Source organism: Amia ocellicauda, chromosome 23, assembly GCF_036373705.1.
Source record: "Amia ocellicauda isolate fAmiCal2 chromosome 23, fAmiCal2.hap1, whole genome shotgun sequence".
Taxonomy (NCBI): domain Eukaryota; kingdom Metazoa; phylum Chordata; class Actinopteri; order Amiiformes; family Amiidae; genus Amia; species Amia ocellicauda.
In genome coordinates, this window is record NC_089872.1 from 7,377,090 (window position 1) to 7,399,195 (window position 22,106).

The 22,106-nt window shown below is 40.4% G+C and overlaps 1 protein-coding gene across 1 annotated transcript in view; it reads left to right on the top strand.

The window, feature by feature from the left end:
• The window catches only part of acoxl (acyl-CoA oxidase-like), a 98,064-nt gene that overhangs the window by 33,284 nt on the left and 42,674 nt on the right, over window positions 1-22,106 (top strand). The window contains exons 11-13 of the mRNA XM_066696829.1: window positions 2,531-2,647; window positions 14,579-14,732; window positions 21,010-21,099. Of these exons, the coding sequence (XP_066552926.1) occupies window positions 2,531-2,647; window positions 14,579-14,732; window positions 21,010-21,099 (361 nt within the window). The remainder of the gene's footprint in view (window positions 1-2,530; window positions 2,648-14,578; window positions 14,733-21,009; window positions 21,100-22,106) is intronic.

The window sequence follows — 22,106 nt, forward strand, 5'->3', positions numbered from 1 at the left end:
ACTGGCTAGGCCACTCCAGGACCTTAATGTACTTCTTCTTGAGCCACTCCTTTGTTGCCTTGGCTGTGTGTTTTGGGTCATTGTCATGCTGGAATACCCATCCACGACCCATTTTCAATGCCCTGGCTCAGGGAAGGAGGTTCTCACCCAAGATTTGACGGTACATGGCCCCGTCCATCGTCCCTTTGATGCGGTGCAGTTGTCCTGTCCCCTTAGCAGAAAAACACCCCCAAAGCATAATGTTTCCACCTCCATGTTTGACGGTGGGGATGGTGTTCTTGGGGTCATTCCTCCTCCACCAGACATGGCAAGTTGAGTTGATGCCAAAGAGCTCGATTTTGGTCTCATCTGACCACAACACTTTCACCCAGTTCTCCCCTGAATCATTCAGATGTTCATTGGCAAACTTCATGTACATGTACATGTGCTTTCTTGAGCAGGGGGACCTTGCGGGCGCTGCAGGATTTCAGTCCTTCACGGCGTAGTGTGTTACCAATTGTTTTCTTGGTGACTATGGTCCCAGCTGCCTTGAGATCATTAACAAGATCCTCCTGTGTAGTTCTGGGCTGATTCCTCACCGTTCTCATGATCATTGAAACTCCACGAGGTGAGATCTTGCATGGAGCCCCAGACCGAGGGAGACTGACAGTTATTTTGTGTTTCTTCCATTTGCGAATAATCGCACCAACTGTTGTCACCTTCTCACCAAGCTGCTTGGCGATGGTCTTGTAGCCCATTCCAGCCTTGTGTAGGTCTACACTCTTGTCCCTGACATCCTTGGACAGCTCTTTGGTCTTGGCCATGGTGGAGAGTTTGGAATCTGATTGATTGATTGCTTCTGTGGACAGGTGTCTTTTATACAGGTAACGAGCTGAGATTAGAAGCACTCCCTTTAAGAGTGCTCCTAATCTCTGCTCGTTACCTGTATAAAAGACACCTGGGAGCCAGAAATCTTTTGCTGATTGATAGGGGATCAAATACTTATTTCCCTTATTAACATGCAAATCAATTTATAACTTTTTTGAAATGCGTTTTTCTGGATTTTTTTGTTGTTATTCTGTCTGTCACTGTTAAAATACACCTACCATTAAAATTATAGACTGATCATTTCTTTGTCAGTGGGCAAACATACAAAATCAGCAGGGGATCAAATACTTTTTTCCCTCACTGTAGGAACCCAGAGTCCGAGGAGCGAATGGCACAAGAGGGGGCATTAGGACTTAAGAGGACAGTTAGATACTGTCGATCTGGCCCATTTAAGGACATATAGGCAAGTAGAAGGATGTTAAATCCTGGACTTAACTGGAAGTCAATGCCAAACCAATGGTGGTAACAGGGTCCAAAGGCAAGGCAGCAGAGTTTGAACATTTGGAAGACCTTTTTAGAAACACCAGCCAACAGTGCATTACAAGTTGCTCAAGTGGGTTACGCTGTGTTGCTGTCACAGGTGTTGGGTCTGAAGCTGTCATCTTGTCAGCTGGGGGGAGAGGAAGCCACCAGCGAACGCCGGGGTGAAGTGGGGACACAGAAGGCCTCAGTTCCCACTCTGGTGCCAGAGTGGAAAATCAGGGTTTTTCGGCTGGTGTGTGCAGCTCTGTTTCCCCCCCCCACTTGTCGAAAAAGAACAACAACAATGGTAACTTGAGACGCATTTGGCTGTGTGGTTCCTTAACGTAACCCCCTGTGGCTGCTATTTATAGACCCCTGACATATAAAAATGCAAAGATTGTAAGGTTACAGGCTTCCTCCTGACAAAACAACTTGGATGTAGAGAGGTTTAAAAAAAGAAAAAGAAACAAAAACTAGATCCTTGACACATGAATGCATGAAATGTGCCTTTAATGATTGACTTGGTTGATTAAATATGATCATAAGGGGGAAAACTCATCCTGGTCCCTGAAGGCAAGCATCATACAAAAAGTAATGGCAAGTCCAAGGGTGATCAGAAAGGGAAAGCTTTTTGAGTTTCGTTTCTGTTTGTTAGTTTTTTTGTAACGTTTTTAAAAGGTAAAACAGTCATCTGAACACATGACTAATTAAATCAGTGTGTGTGGTTGGATGTAAAACAGAATGTGCTGCTACTATACCATTCATGCTGGGGCCATTGACAAGGTAACGTGTCAATGATTGATTGGGACGAGTGACCTCGTCTGCTCAGAGTAGTGGATCCATACAATCGCAATGCTTACGAGTGAATAATGTTTGTTGTTGCTTTGTTGGCCAGTATCAGTCATCATTCCACTGAAAAAACACTGTAGATGACATAAACAGTACATGGAGTTCATTGTATGTGCTGGAATTAAATCATGTCTCTGTCAATTTATGTGGTTTTCCAGTCAGAAACCGTTTTTGGCGGATTACATAATTCGCTGTTATCTAAAATGTTACCCATCTGCACAAAACGAGCAAACCAACAAAAGCATAAATTGTAACTTTATGAATGAAATGCCTTCCTCTCTAATATGCAATTGTCTCTTTACCAGTATTCAGGTGTAAAAGCTAATTGGTGTTTTTTTGTTTTTTTTCATAGTCGTCGGCAATTTGGCCCCAAGAACCAAGAAGAGGTCAAGATCATTGAACACCAGACGCAGTACCTAAGGCTGATGCCTCACCTCGCTGCGGCTTTAGCGTTGACATTCACTACCAGGTAATGTCTGTTGTCTTTTTGTCTCCTCTTTACACATGAAATAAATTCACTCCCTGTATTACATCTAGGTTGACATACTAAACACTGAATCAATATCTGTCCGTACAAATACTGTTTTGGGTCATAAACATTTTAGCGAAGCTCGTTGGATAATATAAAAGGCATTCTTATAGGAAATCCCAAGTTCAAATTCAGTTAAATTAGAAATGGCTGGGTAAAAAGGCTGTATATTCACATTAGTTACAGTACTTTGCAAAAGTTTTAGGCAGGTGTGAAAAAATGCTGTAAAGTAAGAATGCTTTCAGAAATAGACATGTTAATAGATTATATTTATCAATTAACTAAAATTGAATGAACAGAAGAAAAATCTACATCAAATCAATATTTGGCGTGACCTTCAAAACAGCATCAATTCTTCTAGGTACACTTACACACAGTTTTTGAAGAAACTCGGCAGGTAGGTTGGCCCAAACATCTAACCACAGTTCTTCTATGGATTTAGGCAGCCTCAGTTGCTTTCTCTCTCTTCCTGTAATCCCAGACAGACTCGATGATGTTGATATCAGGGCTCTGTGGTGCCATACCATCACTTCCAGGACTCCTTGTTCTTCTTTACGCTGAACATAGTTCTTAGTGACTTTCGCTGTGTTTGGGGTCATTGTCATGCTGCAGAATACATTTGGGGGCAATCAGATGCCTCCTTGATAGTATTGCATGATGGATCTGCCTGTACTTCTCAGCATTGAGGAGACCATTAATTCTGACCAAATCCCCAACTCCATTTGCAGAAATGCAGCTCCAAACTTGCAAGGAACCTCCACCATGCTTCACTGTTGCCTGCAGACACTCATTCGTGTACCGCTCTCCAGCCCTTCGGCAAACAAACTGCCTTCTGCTACAGCCAAATAGGTCACATTTTGACTCATCAGTCCAGATCACCTGCTGCCATTTTTCTGCACCCCAGTTCCTATGTTTTTGTGCATACTTGAGTCGCTTGGCCTTGTTTCCACATCGGAGGTATGGCTTTTTGGCCGCAAGTCTTCTATGAAGGCCACTTCTGACCAGACTTCTCTGGACAGTAGATGGGTGTACCAGGGTGCCACTGAGCTGATGGCACTGCTGGACATCTTACGATTGCGAAAGGAAGTAAACATGATGTGTTTTTCATCTGCTGCAGTAAAGTTTCCTTGGCCGACCACTGCGTCACTGGGTCCTCAATGTTGCCCGTTTCCTTATGCTTCTTCAAAAGAGCTTGGACAGCACATCTGGAAACACCTGTCTGCCTTGAAATTTCTGCCTGGGAGAGACCTTGCTGATGCAGTATAACTACCTTGTGTCTTGTTGCTGTGCTCAGTCTAGCCATGGTGTATGACTTTTGACAGTAAAGTTTGTTAGCCGAGTTTGGCTGTTCCTCACCCAGTTTTATTCCTCCTACACAGCTGTTTCTGTTTCAGTTAATGATTGTGTTTCAACCTACATATTGAATTCATGATCATTAGCACCTGTTTGGTATAATGGTTTAATCCTGCAACTGACTATATGCCTACAAAATCCCTGACTTTGTGCAAGTGTACCTAGAAGAATTGATGCTGTTTTGATGGCAAAGGGTGGTCACACCAAATATGGATTTGATTTAGATCTTTCTTGTGTTCACTCACTTTGCATTTAGTTGATTGATAAATATAATCTCCTAACATTTTTTAAAGCATTCTTACTTTACAGCAGTTTTACGTAAAACTTTTGCACAGTACTGTATAGTCAAATTTTTCTGCAGTTACACAACTTCAGGACAAAAGTTCACAGGACTATTGTTCACAGGACCAGAGTTTACAAAAGGGCTTCTTCTCAAATCGCTATACACCAGACATGCCACTAGATTAGTACCTCTATTAACCTGACAATTTTTAAATCTGCATCTGTTTTCACTGAATTTCAGATTCTCAAGATTGAGACAAATCCATATTGAACAAATCCTAAAACCCAGAACGATACTGCAGTGGTTATAATAAAAAAAAAAAATTGGCAGCGGTTGCAATATTTGTTTATCCCCTCTTAAAGGTGAATACAATTCACTGGTTTTCTTTGGAAGATGTGCTTACAGTAAATGGGGAAGGAGATAGTGGGCAGTCTTCTGAGATAATGACAGGAAACTGCTATCAACCTGTCTTGAGACTAACAGGAATCCTTGAATAGTTATTGAAATGTTTCTTGCCGTGGTTAGGGTAAAACACTAAGTATGAAACTTGATCAGCGAGCTTTGTGGCTTCTTCACAGTTTAAGTAACAGTGTCACAATGCAGAACATTGGCCACGCAGCTCTGTCTTATTTCCTTAAAGATAAGCTCACCTGTTTTTCACTCTCGCAGGAGATCGCTGTTGAATTCCTATGAATTTCCTGTTCTTTTTTTTTTTTTTTGTAATGAAAAACAATTCTCGCATTAGAAGAAAGAAAAAGTGTTTGTCAAGCTAAAACATGTTTTTAGATGCTGTTTTCTCTCATATTTGTGCAGAGGCAGCTGAAATATTGGTGAGAAGTTCACCGAAAGCCAATCACATGTATACCTGTAGGACACAACCATGCGACACTGGCACTGTACTACAATGTGCATATGCTTGTCGAGAACCAAAAACCCTTGATTGGTCCTATAATTGCCCGTGGGGAGCAATTTAAGCCTGCTTTACACTGAGAGAGACAGTAATTCCTCAAATGTGTCATATTACTCATAATGTCATAGATTCGAGACAGGAAACATTGCAGCAGAATTGACCTTATCATGTTTCTGGTTCTTGGAAAGAGCTATAGATAAATATATAAAAAGGGTTCAAACTTAATTTCCATGTGATTCATTAACTAATTAACCCATGCTCATTTTTCATGTTTGTGCTAATAAGTCAACAATTGTGATAGGTACACTGTTGTATAATACACCATTGGCACGAATATCTTTATTTTTGTGCACAAATGCTTACAATAGTGCTTACATTCTAGTTTCAAGTAAAGCAGTTCAGTAGTTTCAAAATATCTTATCTGGGATCTCTAACAGAAATACAGTGGAATTACAGGCCAATTGATTTGATTTAGTAAAAATCTTTGTTGGCATTTTTTTATTTTTTGGACATTTCAAGGTAGTATAGTATATCTGGCAGTTGTTTGTTTGGTGCTGGAGCTAAATGTTAAAAAAAAAAAAACATGCCGCTTTTATACATTTTCTAAGCCCGTTCTGCTGTAGAATCCATCCAACTCTGGCTGTGATATTACACTCTTGTTTTTTTGTACTTGGCAATCGGTGATAAACTGTCTGCATGAAAGCTCTCTTCTTAACTACTCTGTCCATCACAATGCAGACTCTCCAATCCTCCATATTGTCCTCTGGCAGTAATGACATCGTCTGCACAGGCAAAGGTCACAGTTAAAGCAGCAGTGAGATTGTGAAACCATCCACCCTTTTGTGCTTTTCGTAGAGATGCACCTATTACAAAAAGTCTGGAGGTTGTGTCATGTCAAGGAAGTGCTAGCATTGAGATGATCAAGGTGGTTATTTTATGGATCTGATGTTCCAAGTTTTTTTTTCTTTTCTTTTCTCTTATAATGATTGTTTTGGGTCAGGCCTGAAAAACATGGTATGGGTGATAAGCTTAGCACGATGTCTTCACCTTAGGAGAAGGTCAGCATCTCCTTTTACACGATGAGTAACAGTCTCTATTTTGTAATTTGTCACTAAGCAAGTTTCTGAAGTGTTGCTTGTTATTCTCATGAAGAAACTCTCCTATCTTACTTCATAGCATCATATCAGTTGAGAAACTGTGGCACGAGTTTTGCCATTTGATCTGTTATGTGTCACAATTTTGGTCCCACTAAGATACCCATCAAACACAGCAGTTGCATTCCCATACTTGTTGTGCACGTCTGGTCTAAATGTCACATATATAATTAAATGTTACTCCACTTGGACATGTAATTTGAAGCACTCAATATGGTCAATATATTTATGTGGGTGCTGTTATAGTATGATGTTTCTTTCAAAATAAGCCAAGTGAGTGTGTCAGCCTGTTTGAATACAACAATTAAAAGTGAGCTGGAGGAAGCCTGCGTAATTCCAGTTTCATTACTGGTTTCAAACCATCTTCTGAGCCTTTGGCAGCTCTACATAATCTTTACAATAACAGCCTAATATAGCTAATTTACCGTGCACAGATATCTTTGTGAAGAGATAATCTGAGACACAGATCAATGAAATCTGTTGAATTGCTGGTTTAAATATTCTTGCCTCATCAGCATTTACAGTTTTGCTAGAATCAATGTGGATGACGCTGCTTTATAGACTAATATCTTCTGTAAATTGATTCTTGCTTTTTTTGCTGTCTATTTAATGATCTTTTCCCGGGAGCACGTATGATTTCTAAAACTAGGGTCTTGTGTGTCTTAACGTGTTGCTATAGTATGGTGTCGAGCACTTCTCCAGTTCATATATCATATAAGCAACTTTTAAAACTTAAATAAAATGACCAAATAATGCCGAATGTCAGACTCGGGCATGTCTGCTCTTTCAGGGTTTCAGGATGTGTCATGTCATAACTTCCTGGATAACAAACTCAGCGGAAAAACTACAAAGCACTGGATTTGTCTTCAAGTCATTACCTTCAGTGGTGTTTAAAATCTATATTTACATTTTTAAAATGCTTAATAAGGTCATAAAACCCAATCAATTCAGCTTTAAAATAATGTATTGTATAGTAATATTTCTACATAATCCATAGCTGACATGATTGGCGTGGCTCAGTGTTGTCTTATTATTCATACGATTTCCCGAAGATGTCACATCAGGAAAAACCTGAATAAATGAGTGGAGGAACATAACGAATGCAGATGCCTCCAAACAGGTGTACTGCATGATACTGCATTGTACTGTATGATGAATGGCAGGAGCTTCAGTCACAAAGACGCTCAACTGGCTAGTGTTCTCGACAAGTGGGCGAGTGCATGTGTGGCGACACCAAGAGAACGGTACAGACCTGACTGCTTGATCACTACAGTGAGGGGGTCCGGAGGCTCTGTTATGCTGTGGGGGGCATTTTCCTTGCATGGTTTGGGTCCACTTGTCCCCTTAGAGGGAAGGGTCACTACAAATCATTACAAAGTTATGAGTGAACACCTTTATCCTATGGTGACACATTTCTATCCTGATGGGAGTGGTCTCTTCCAGGATGACAATGCCCCATCCACAGGGCACGAGGGCTCACTGAATGGTTTGATGAGTATGAAAATGATGTGAATCATATGCTATGGCCTTCACAGTCACCAGATCTCAACCCAATTGAACACCTATGGGAGATTCGACGTATTAGACAGCGCTCTCCACCGCCAAAATGAGGGAATATCTTTTGGAAGAATGGTGTTCCATTCCTCCAGTAGAGTTCAGACACTCGTAGAATCTGTGCCAAGAGCATTGAAGCTGTTCTGGTGGCTTGTGATGGCCCAATACCTTACTGCGATGCTTTATTGTTTTTTCCTTTCATTTGTCACCCGTCTGTGTGTGTGTGTGTATATATATATGTGTATATACACTGATCAACCATAACATTATGACCACTGACAGGTTAAGTGAATAACACTGATAATCTCGTTGTCAGTGGGTGGGATATATTGGGCAGCAAGTGAACATTTTGTCCTCAAAGTTAATGTGTTAGAAGCAGGAAAAATGTTCAAGTGTAAGGATCTGAGCCACTTTGACAAGGGCCAGATTGTGATGGCTAGACTGGGTCAGAGCATCTCCAAAACTGCAGCTCTTGTGGGGTGTTCCCGGTCTGCAGTGGTCAGTACCTATCAAAAGTGGTGAAACGGCGACAGGGTCATGGGCGGCCAAGGCTCATTGATGCACGTGGGGAGCGAAGGCTGGCCCGTGTGGTCCGATCCAACAGACGAGCTACTGTAGCTCAAATTGCTGAAAAAGTGAATGCTGTTTCTGATAGAAAGGTGTCAGAACACACAGTGCATCGCAGTTTGTTGCGTATGGGGCTGCGTAGCTGCCGACCAGTCAGGGTGCCCATGCTGACCCCTGTCCACTGCCGAAAGCGCCTACAATGGGCACATTTACGAACTGGACCATGGAGCAAAGGAAGGAGGTGGCCTGGTCTGATGAATCACGAGTTCAAGGTGTTGACTTGGCCTACAAATTTCCCAGATCTATTTAAATCTATTCCCAGATCTATTTAAACCATAATGTTCCCCTTTAAGTATTTTGTTCCTGCGAATGCCAGCACAATGTTATGTATTTCTGCAGCTGTGGACCGACGAGCCGACGAGCTTCAATCATTGCTCTTCCTCTGGTGAGACTGCTGTCTTCACACTTGATCTCAAACCGTGCTCTGTGACCCGATACGATCAGGGTCCTTCCCAGAAACGATGGCTTCACCTAATGACATGCATGGCCTTATTGAAACTATTGTCATAGAGAGGCATCGGGCAGAAATGTGTCCATCGTCCGAAGATATAGGCCTGTTAGTGTTGATTTTACACCCGAAAAGTAGATGCATGTACAATTAGTAGGAGGATATTCAATATAGTGTCACTGTTAACGTCTGATGGTCTGTCTATTTTTTATTTGTCTGACTAAGCACCTTCTGGGAAGTGAGTGGAGGCTTGCGGCATGTGTTTTCCTGTTCTAAAATTAACCCTGCATGGTGATGGTAAACAGCTTCTGAAGCATGAAGGCTGACACCATCCTTGACAAAACCTCGGCCCATTCATCTCCGGTACAGTATCATGTTGCCCGTGTCAGGGTTGTTTCTCTTTGTGTTGCCTCAAAGTAAGAAGAGACCTTTGGCAGGCCTTGTCTCAAAACAACCTGAAGGGACCGATGTGTAAATTGTTTTTTGATTTGGTTTCAGTCTTCCGCTTTCAGCCGACAATGAGGGCGTGTCTCGGGGCAAACAGAGGGCAATGGTATTCTGTGTGGACTGACTGACCTGTGCTGCGTGTATATTGTCTCCTATCGCATCACCCTTGCTAGCACAGCCCCGCTCACCTGCATTTGCAGTTGGATTTTCAATTCCTTCTTACTCCTTGGAGAACACTTCGCCTTTTATGGTTGACTATCCTGAAATGAAATAAATCCTCGCTACAGGCAACATATAATTAAATGTACAACAAGCAACTAGTTGGAACGAGTGGAACGTAAAGGAGCAGTCATCATTCAAACCATTTTGTTGACCGTGTTTTGCAGTTAGAATCATTATGCATGCCTACCTATCTAATTTTTACCACTATGGCACTTCAGGGGGTTTACTTGTGAATCCAAGCAACCTTCCTTTAATGCAAGTGGTTTAATTTCTGTTGCAATGTGTCCTGGATCAGACTACTATTTGAACTGTGACTCAATTAAGTCACATGGTTTGTTCAAAAATAGATTTATTTAGAAGTCCATGTCATTATTAAAGGCATTTTATATATGTTTTTACAGTGCAGGCTGAGAGTCTGAAAGCTACATGTACATACTGACTGGGGAAAGCTCTGTATTGTTGGTTTTTCTGCTCCCTCCCAATTATCTGTTGGCATCTGAGCAGATAACCAACTTCTCTTTTAAAAAATACACACAAAACACTTTGAAACAAGTGGTTAAGAAGTGTAATGGCAGCTCTCTGTTCACAGGGACTACAGCTCGGCAGGCTTCCGTGTCCGGCCTGATAAATCAAATCGTTGGTGGTTGCGTTTTGAAATGTCTCGGGTTTGTGTTTCAATTGTTTCATGATTGTAAAGAAGCTGGTGGGCAGTTTTTAGAAGAATAGAATTTGTTTCGGTTGCTTTTTGTATGAACTACAAGAAGATTGAAATGTAGAATTAAGTTGTTGAAGTGGTTTTGTTAGGTTATGCATCGAAGCATCACTACTTCACCACAAGAGTATCTGAAAGTGGAGAATCATATGACAGTAAAACTTTGTATCGTGCTAAATGTTCTCAAGATGTACTGGTCCGTCACTCAGGTGTCTGCACATAGGGGGAAAAATTTAAAAGAGAAATATAAACATTTGCCTTCTTACTGTGCAGTGTGATCAAATGAAATATTTTGGAAAATTGCTGTGTAAAATCAAACCTCATTGCTTTAGAGTTTGTCCTCAGAAAACTATTTTGAAATGCACAACTTTATCCTTTCCACATCATGAATTACTGTAGGTGCTGATTCATTTAAGGCCAAGTAAATAGTACAGTCAGGACTCGGGTAAAAAGTCTGTGCCCGGAGTGAAGGATATGTCTAATAGTCTGGATCAAGCTGGACTCTACGCCCAACTTTGCAGTCGCCAGGGAAGAAGTCCAGTTGGCATATCAGTTTGCACACAAACGACTGCCATTTCCAGTCATAAGCTGTTGCAGCTGCATTTGAAGTCTCTGATTTGCGTGACAGCTTTGCCGTGAACATGGCAGTGTGGAAAACGGCGTATGGCTTTGACACCTTGCTTGCCTTCTCATATCTTCTGCAGAACCATGTTTTTGTAGTGTGAAGTGACTGATTTAGCTTTTCTGACTTTAGTCTTGCCTGATAATAACATAGCCTTTAGCTCTCAACTTGTTAAAACTGCAACGACAGTAAGATGTACATAAAATCTCCGTCCTTCGGGATTTGCATTACCATGTATTTTCCATAGGCAGTGCCCCAAGAATTAGCATCATGCACCAAAAAGGTAAATACTTTTCATAACCACTAGATGGTACTGCTACCTATAGTTGTTTACTCTGAGAAAAACTGAGATATTTTCTGTTAATTTCTTAAGCTGACTGCTGTTTCTTGACAAAATCAATTTGCATTATTGAAAGAAACTAGGTTACTCAAACTGATTCCCCCCCAATATCTGGTTGGGGCATTTGCACACACACATGCACACACACTCTCACAAAACAGTATTCTTTTAGATATAAACATACCTTGTGTAAACTCTATAAATGACTGTCACAGTGACATTGAACCTTCATGTTTTCTGAAATGTAGAATACATAAATACAGGGTTATTTCATGCCACTTCTGCTTTCAGATTGAGTGCCGCTGATATGGTCTTTGTGACTTCACTGAAGTCGACCACAATACAGCGATCATTTTCATCTTAGCACCCTGCTCTAGGAGTAAACAGCATCAGGCTTCGCTAATTTCTTGGAACTGAACCCATTTCTGGCTTTTAACTTCCTAACAGCTGTTATGAGCTTCATAATATTTTTTTCTTCTGTTTTTATTTACTGTAAACAAGTCGGTCTATTCACACAGAATTAAAAAGCACTTATCTTAAAGCCCTACTACACACACTTTCATTTTTCTATATGTAAGGCGCAGCTACTGTTTGTTCTCAAAGTGGCAGCCTTCACTTCATAGGTTCATAGAAACAGAGCAGGGGTGTAAAACCAAATCCTTGTTAAGTGGAAAAACCCCAATATTAAGAAGTGTGAACTTTGCTTATGTTCCTCTTCAAGCCATTGCATGACCTGCATTGTGCTAAATAAAAGATGTGCACAAGTCTGTATCTAAATCTGCCCTCCAGCTAAATGTTTTGCTATATGGCAGGGACAGTCCAGGGTCCTGGAGTGCCACAAAGGCGTCTGGTTTTTATTTTTCCTCAAATCCATCATGGAGTTTGAGATTCGGGAGAGAAACAACCCCCAAACTCGTGCCTGACTTCCGACTTCCCAAGCATAAGTATCCAGCAACTTTCCCAGCATTCATTGCTGTACATCCCTCCTCCCACACACCGCCCCTGCAGCTGCTCCTCGGCCCATTCCCTCTAGTGAGGGGGATCAAATGGCCTCATCCTCATGGCCAGGTCATTGTTCCCTTAGTCAATAGAGTCTAGGTCAAAACTGTTTACCTTCCACTACATACTTCTATTAGGGTTGTCTGAACTCCTGAAATAATTGATTTGGAGATTGGCTTTAATTGGTCAGAATTACCATTTGTTCCAGGTGTTAAGTGATTGATGATTGAAAGGATGCTACAGGAGCAAGGTTGCTCTGCCCTGCTCTTAAGTGTTATGGACTATAGACTGTTTCAATCAGATTGTCAGATATCTTACTGAGAGCGTACGTTGTCAGATACAATTGCTTTTTCTCACATTTATAGTGTTAAATAAGTTTAGTATTAATTAATCTTAATTGGCCCATTATCTGATTATACTAATATAAACAATAAAAGTGGCAGTCAGAAAAAAAAAAACATTTTGTAAAATAGAACACATGTGGAAACAATCAACAGGAAAAAAATAATAACGTTTCCATTGTATGGAGTTTCTCTGAACACCCAAGCACTGATCTTTCTAGGTGCCGGTCATCTCTTTTTCGTGTGTATTACAAACGTACGGTTACGATTCATACTCGTTATAATAGTGAACTGACACTGACTTGATTCTTATCTTTAATCGGAGCCCATTTGGTTAAAGCAGTGACAACTTCCTCTCGAGTTCCTTTTGAATTTCAATTAATAGATTCACAGTGATTTCACCACAGGAGAAAGCATTTGCACTTTTAGTTTCTCATGACAATGAATTGCACCTAAGTACAGCCAACCTAGAAAGGGAGTGCAAAAGATTAATGAACTGCATTTTTAAAACCCAGCAGGATGCGATCGATTTATAAAGGAAACATACAAATACGTAACCCTTGTACCTCACAGTTATTATGAAGGTGAAGATCTTTGGAAACATGCATTGGAAACAACTGCTTCATTGTCCCCTCTGAGCTCTGTGTTAACAAATGGCATGGCTTTCATGTCAGCTGAAGGACTCACAGTTCATACAGACCATGCCTTGATTCACAAGTATCCTTTCAGTAACAGGGATAAGAGGAGGAGGTTAGCGAAAGATCCCCCATATGAACCCTTCTTGCCTCCAGTCATGTGGCATAATTGAGGTTTGAACCAGTAACCTCCAGGCAGTGGAAATCATGTTTTACTGTCAGGCCTACTCTTTGTGGGAATTATAAAACTTGGGTTTTCCTTCACTTTTGCATCACAATTTTGGTATCAAGTCTTCAGACAAGGTTTTTTTTTTTCCTATTAAAATAAATAAATTTTCAAGCCTTGAACATACATGGTACAAGTGACCTAAACGCATGTTCTGGGAATTCTAGAAGATCAGGTAGCAGAATTTCCTCAACCACTTCCTCTGTGTGACTTTTTGGGTTGATTTTGTTTGTTGAGGAATTTCTGTGGACTACCCTTGGAGTCTTCAATCACAGACAGGAAATGAATCAAAACTGGCAATATCGAAACCTACCATTTAGAAACGGCACACAAATATAGAAAAGAGAACTCTACATTATTTGACCCCATCAGTTCCTCCTTAGTTCCCGTGAATGCACTTTGTATATGTGCTGTATTTTGTATAAACAATGTTTTAAATGTATTAACTGATATTGATACTAAATACATTAATACTAACTTTGGAAATTCGGAAAGGGGTAGACATGTTTTCGCTTATTTCTAAGTTTCAGTGGCACAAATTTAAAATTCTCCCTGGCATCGAGGGCACAAAAATGCCGATGGGCACCACTTTGAGAACCTCTTTACTCTACATCCATCCATTTTCAATAACCGCTCCATCCAGTACTGTGTCGTGGTGGGTGGGGCCTAACCCCATAGGCACAGGGTGCAAGGCCGGGTACACCCTGGACTGGACACTAGTCCATCGCAGGGCTGCACAGTCTCATGACTCCAGGGCAATACAGAGTAGCCAATCAAAGTAAGCAGAATGTCTTTGGGATGCAGGAGGAAAATGGAGCCCCCTTCAGAGAACCCACGCCGAAACGGGGAGAACATGCAAACTGAACCCGGGTCCCAGGAGCTGTGAGGCAGCTGCACCAACCACTGCGCCACCGTGCTGTTTCTCTGTACTGTACATTGTGCCTGAAATCTTGCCATTGCGTTCATCCTTAAAGTTACTTTGAACATCCCTGCTCTAGGTTTGCAGCTGAGGTGATGGATGAAGACTTGTATCATGGCCGAGACCTTATGAACAGTCGATCCCTGCAGGCCCTGATTGCTGGACTGAAGGCCTACAGCACTTGGGAAAACCTGGCCTGCTTGCAAGACTGCAGGGAGTGTACAGGAGGAATGGTAAGTCCTAGTTCAGCGGCAGCTCTCCTGTCGCAGAAACGCAAAAAAGGTGCACATGGCCTTTGTCCTTGAAACCCGGGATAGCACTTCCAGATTTGTGATGTGACGTTATTGCGCCAGCTAGATGTAATCAATGCGAAATGTCATCAGTGTTCCCAGAGTATCACAATCTACATCAAATAACCTGTGCTGCCATACATTGCTAGCAAGTCTCTTTACTTTTAATGTGATTGGGCACTTTATCACTGTGATCAGAACCAGATTTTAAGGTTTTAGCTTTTGTATGTTCTTTTAATTCTTGGTTTACAAAAGCACTGATAGCCAGGCACAGAGACTGCAAACCGAACCGCTTAATTGACCAGCTTTCTGTTCACAAACTTTTTGGTGCATAAGTTAGGCTAACTTACGAGGTAAACATTGCAACTTTATATACAATTTCCTCCTACATGCTGCTACTGTACTTTCTGTAAAGAGAGATAAGACGCACTGAAGGTGTATTTGATGGTTATCTGATTATTCTTGTTAGTTCTGTCCTTTGGTGTCACGTATCCTATGACACATCTTCGGTGAAACTCTTTTTGTCTGTCAAGATACTTTCGTTTGCTCGTTTTTTTCGTGGGAAGTTCGGAGAATTGTTTTTGAAGACCATTAGGGAAAGATTGTGCAGTGAAGCAAGTATAATATGGGTCCCCTATGCTTTGGGTTTGACTGGTTTACGGGAATCTAAACCGAAACATCAGTTAAAAGGATACCCAAGAAAAAATCATGGAAGGATATGATAACGAAACGGCAGAAAGTTATGTAAAAGCTATAAAGCATAATATTCTGACTCATTACATGAAAGTTGGTTTATTTAGTACAATTATTTTATTGTTTTGTGATGAATAAAGCTGTCTAATATAATTAAGTTTGACTTAATAGTCCCATTTGTACTTGTCTTACAGAGCACCAATGTTCGGTAGTCTTGACAAATTACACCAATGAATGGTTAAGACAAGTATTTGTGAACTAGGCTGGGATAGAGAACCACTTTACTTGCACCGAATTGGCAGACTGATCATACTATCAGACTGTATTTTCAATAATGCAGAGCAAAACATTTCCTTCACTGTTTAAATTCACATTTCAAGTTTGAAACTCATATTCCTGAAAAGTTCTCATGGTTTTTCTTTTTGTAAGAGGAAGAAGAAAATAGACCTTGAAAGTCTTCGTAAGTAATCCTGCTATGAGCATGACTAGTGCCTTTCATACAGAGCAAGAACACTTAGGCACGTAGGTGTAATGTTTTCACTGTTCTTTCTTAATACCACAACTGAAAACATTGCATGTGTATGAGTTGTGGTCAAAGGGGATAGATGCCAAAGGGCCCACACAGTACAAGTGGTATGTTCAAAGAAATCTACAGCTTGTCAAAAATTCAGTTTTAATACACCAAAATAAAACAATACCAATATGCATATGAACTTCACTTTACTGACATCTCCATTTCCTTGCTTGTTTAAAGATTCTGCACTGTTTTGCTACATGAAGTGAAGTTAATAAATCAATGGCGTCTCTGTGTTACCAAATACCACTTGCATTTATAAACGCAATTTACATTTTTCCTATTAATCAGCTTATTGTATACTGATTTGTATTATTTTAACCAGGTGAAAAAAGGACTTCACTAAAACACCACCACTTAGTCAAAGTGTGCTTGTTTCAAGATGAGCCAAAACACTAAATACCATCATAAAAATGAAATCACCATAATACTTTGATCCGTGTAGGATTTCGTCAGCTTTGACACACCTGGAGTACAGAATGTGCTTGTGAAAGAGGAAAGTTTTGAAATACATCATCCACATGTGCTGACTGACTTTCAGAATATCTTTTGTGTTAAGTGCTCATATTGTTTGAGAAGCCACGTTTTGCACATATTTGCATATCCTCAGCAGAAAATGAAAAAATGCTTTCATTATCATAGTGTTTCACAGATATTCATAGCCCGTGGACAGAAAACACCCTTAACTTCACTTTTTGCTGGAGTACAGCATGCTGCATACCCTGGAGACAAACACACTGACGGTTGATTAAAGAAAACTACCTAGAATGAAAGTTTCTAGTGAAATGCAGATCAGGGTGACATGGTCGGGCTTTGTGGTCCGTTACATGATTTTACTTGATAACGTAAGATAACAAGGTGTGATGTTTCCTCAGTTGTTCTTGTTCAGTGGAAACAGTCTCTTTTTTAAACTTCTACAACCCAAAGTAATAATACTATTTTCTACAGTTTCAGAATAATATGACTGGTCACAAAGTCCAGCATTATATCTATTTATTTATTATCAAGGCTGTTACCCAGAGCAACTTTTGGTTTTCACAAGAAACCTTTTTTTTAAGCGTGACAGAATGCAGTAGATACAATAAGTGCAAAATACAATGAGATAAGCACATGTCCCAGTACACACAAGCTAAAACAAGGACAAAATATAGTACCATCTTGTGTGCCAAAGGGCAGAGCAGGTATAGTATCTGACACAGGCAGTTATAGTAAGGGAATTTAAAGTGCTAACGATATATAAGTGATAAGGGGCAGAAGGGGACATATCAGATAAGAAATTGCTTCAAAGCAAGAGTGCTGAAGTATGTAGGAGGTGTTGGCTGAGGTAACACAGGTACAGTCTGAGCAGGTGTGTCTCACGCAGACACCGGAAAGTGGTTAGGGACTGTGCAGTCCTGACCTTGATGTCGTTCCATCACGTAGGGGCGAGGGGGGTGGGGATTGGTTTGGAGGGAGTGCAGACCGATCTAGACAAATGGCAGGTAAGAGCCAAAGTCCTGAAGTGGATGTGAGCTGAGATTGGGAGCCAGTGGAGAGAGTGGAGCAGTGCAGAAGTGTAGGTGAATCGAGGCAGAGACGGGGAAGCAGCAGAGCTCTGGATGAGTTGGAGTTGAGGGGTAGCAGATGCTACTGGAGTAGTCTGTGAAGAAGGGTCGGATTCTGCGTATGGTCTGCATGAAAAGTTATTTTCATGTTTAATGGCAATTAATGTGCGACCACAGAGTTGCTCATTGACATGCGAGTTTGAAGTAACTCAATCTGAAGTAGCTAAATGTAAAATATATGCACTACCATTGTAAGGAAACAATACATTTAATTTTCCTTGGAATATTTACATCTTTCTAATATCTATGATGAAAGGTACAATGCAATATGTCATGAGTGTTCCCCAACTTGATTGCTCTTGTATACCAAGTCGTAGGAATATATGAATAGTGTAATGTAGTGCTAGGTGTACCACAAGCCCTGGGAGGATGAATCGTGCTACAAAAGCATGTGACCCGCAGGACACCCCTGATTGGCAAACTTCCTGTATTTAAGCAGGAAGTTGGAATGCTTTCTTGTGGGAGTGTTCCGAGGAGAGAACAAACTGTGATTGTGAGAGAACGAACCTGTTAAGGAACTTTTGAGTACTCTTTGGATTATGATTTGGATTGATTGCTGTATTGTCTTATATGTTAGAGATGGATGTGTTTCACTGTTTAGTTAGGCTCAACCAGGAGCTAGGGTTTGGTTTTGGTTTTGTTTTGTTTTCATTTAATTCCTGCACTGAAGAATAAACCAGCACTTACTGCACTTTAATCCTGATTCCGGTGTCAATTTCCTGAGACCCCGCCTATATCAAGAGCCGGCATCATGGCAACCCCCCTGCAGTGTGACAATAGAGTATTGTATGATTTCCCTACTACAGACAGTTGTGGGTGTCTATGTGGAATGCAGCTTGTTTTTTTTTGGCCATGGTGATTGGAAATATGTTAAATAAATTTAGTAAAGGTGTGATATTTGTTATTAGTGTTGTTCCCCACCACACTGCAGAAATGAGAAAACGGGGCAAATCGATTTCTGACACAATTGGTAAACACAGGATGAGTACTTGCACTAAACACTAACCACACTATAATGCATTATTAAATAGCCAGTTTTGAGCTACATTGATTTAGGATTAACATTTTTGATTTAAAGAAAACATTACAAGCATGGCTGTAGGTTCCCTGGCAAGGTTCTCCTATTTCAATGCTGTCTGTGCACTTTCTGTGAAAACATATCAGGAACTGGTCTTAGGAGCTTTGCATTGCTGATTTAAATATGAAATAATGCCTTTTTGTTCCTTTGCATGAAATATGGAGGGAAAGTGTATGTTTCCGTGAGAGAGGAGAAAAAAAAGCCCTCAGTGACTGAATAAATGACTAGGCGTATCCTCTTTTAGGTTCGAGTAAAATGCCTCCAGAATAAAAAGTGAACCTATGGAAATTCAGCCTAATAGAGAGTGATTGGTCATTTTTCGGTTTCTGTGTTAAGTGTTTGTTTTTCACTGGGAACACCCACTTTTGTCACATCATACAAATGAAAGGAAAGGAGTGGGCTGAGTTTGCTTTGTGCAGGGCCAAGTTCTTCTGCTGCTTTTACAGAAAACAAAAAGAGTATTTTTGTTGGGGCCTGTTTATTTCAGCTACCAATAACATTCTGCCTACCTCCCCAGCTTCTCTTTGAATCCACTCTTAAGATCACTAAAAATGTTTACTTAAAACTTGTCATGGTATCTACACAAAGTTTCACATCAATATCTTATACACCTGCAGTGTATTTCCAAAGCTTTTTTCACCACAGCGAAATGTGCTGCTGATTTTGTGAAAATAAAGGTTTTCTTTTCTATTTAAACATATTTAAGCTAGATTATTTTGGGAGATTTAACTCAAAAAAGTGGAACTGCAGAAAGAAGCCTTGCAAGTTGTTCCTTCTGCAAGCACAGATGAAAAGTCACTCCAACTTAACACAAATTAATTATCACAAAGCGAAAAGCAAACCAGTAAATTGGACCACATTTAATACAACTTCTAGTGTTGCACTAAATCGACACCCGGAGGATGCACGGGGGATGCTAAATTTAACAAGGAGATACATATTGGTTTGGTGCCTAGTGGAAACAAAAGCTAATCTGGGACAGACAATGGCGTAGTGGAGCTGGTGGCATTTTAGGCTGTAGTCTAGCAGCTTTGAATCGGTGCAATGAGAAATGCACCTTTTTGTGAAGGTAGTGGAGATAATCGTGAGCCGTAACCTTCAGCTCCACAGATGTTACCTTCACGAGCAGCAGTCAAGTGTCAGCTCTCCCAGAAGAGCACAGTGTAGGAGAGAAGAAACCACAGAGGGGCCTGGTAGTGGTGGGTGTGCAGGCTGTGATACCAATGTTTTAATGTCAAACCCTCTCTCACCCCTCTTAATGTCAATACACAATACTCAACTGTAATGTTTTCAGACCCATAAAGGTGTTGTTTTGGGTAGTTTTCAGATTCTCTTTTTCAAATCTAAATGTATGCAATTCAAATGTAGTGACATTATTTCTTCAGCGCATTGTTAATCAACACATGACCGATACATACTTTAAGTTATGTATGGACTGTTCAGTGTGTCTATTTTTTGCATGATTGCAACCACACAAATGTCAAATTGACCAGATGTAGACACTTTGTTTTCTTCCAGATTGTATTAATAGTTTTCTTTCAGCCAGCCCCTTGCTCCCCTGCCTTTAGCTTACGGTTTTCATGTCGTTGCTGCTGCTGTTGATGTATTTTGCTAATTTGTTTTCATGACTTACTACGGCATTGCTTGCCCTGTGCTCTTGTCTATGGCTCGGTATGGATGTTGTAATTCCTGTTATATTTCTTGTGATTTATTTTCTCTTTATGCCTTTGTGTTCACTTTCCAGCTATGTTTGTTGTGTAGTGCTTTTTAAAGTCTCTCACTCAGTAATTTGTGCTAAATTACACAAACCATGCTTCGTCAAGGGTTTAATCTGAACTGAATCTGAGACTTCATTACAAGACATAATTGATGCATTTAGTTTGCAATACACTGTCTGATCTAGTCAGCAGATTAATTTGTTCCTGCATGTTTGACTCCCTCAGAACCATACATTTGCTTATGTTTGTCTTTTTACTCTTTTACTGTCTTACCTCAGTTTCTTCACACCTAAATTGACTGTACATTTTCATTTTCCTCATCTTAACACTGACATTATTATACAAAAAAAAAATCTTCTTAATATTATTTCCATTGTAGCTATTTTTGTTGTTTTTGCTGTTGCTTAAGGTGTGTTTGTGTAATTTTATTAACCGTCAGTTGCTGCCTTCTTAAATACAGACCACTTCTCATTTTGTGCAATTTTGACAAGGTGTGCAGTTACTTCTCAGTTCCAACCATGAAGTTTAACACTGCTTTATTATTCTTCCTCAGGGGTTTATGATGGAGAACCGCATTCCTGCTTTGAAGTGCGATTCCGATGTCTTCGTGACGTTTGAAGGGGACAATGTTGTAATGCTGCAGGTAAAATGCTGCATTTTGTCTCTGAGATCATTCCATTTCCAGTAAACAACAGATAAACAAGGGCATATGTTGACTGCTTTGCAAAAACAAAAAAAAGGAAGGAAAAAGACATTTGTTTCCTGGCGTACATATCTTCAAACTAGAATCACTCGTGCATCCCTTTTTGATTGTGCTTTTTTTTCCCCCGTCCTTACAACCACATGCCCCATGTGTGAAACGGATCTCGTACACACGGTGTGCGAGCTGCAAGTCCATTGTTACAAAATTTTGAAACGGCTCCTCTCAGAAAAAAATATGTCTTGGGTGACAGAAAACTGCATGATAGTTTACTAAGTGTGAGCTGCTGTTTAAAGACCTACAGGTGCACCATGAAACACAGGAGTGAGTGGAGAGGGTTGTTGGAGAGGCACTACAAGATGAGTCAATTAAAGAGTCTGGGGTAGTTTTCTGTAGTGCTCAAGATCTGAGACGTACCTTGTGGGACATCTTCAGTAGCGTCTTTATTCAGAAGGGACAGTCAGCATTTGATTCTGTATTTTATTCCTCTTTTTCTTGGTGTTCCTCTTGACAATGCTTGAGGAGAGCTATGTGGCTCTTGTTTTTTCATCTAAGGATTACTAAGGACAAGACTTGGACATCCTCATTGAGATGGTTTAGCCATGGCAGAAATCTTATTTTATTGTCAAATTATAAGAGAGGTGACTGTTAATGGTAGAGAGGAGCATTTACATAATATAAAATATGGAAGCATTGGAGAACTATTTTATATTTTTAAAATGCAGTGAAAATAATAAACATATAGTTTTCTGTGTTAAGCAGTTTGACAACTCATTGATTCAACACTATTTAATTTGTTGTGGTCCTGCTCCGGCACTTTGTATATTATGGCACTGACCGTCAACGCAAACCGTGTTTTGTAATACTGTATGCCCTTTGAGTCACTCGACAAAAGTGGATTTCAAAACTTTCTTGTAACTGCTGACATGACCGCTGGGGTGGTTTCCCCG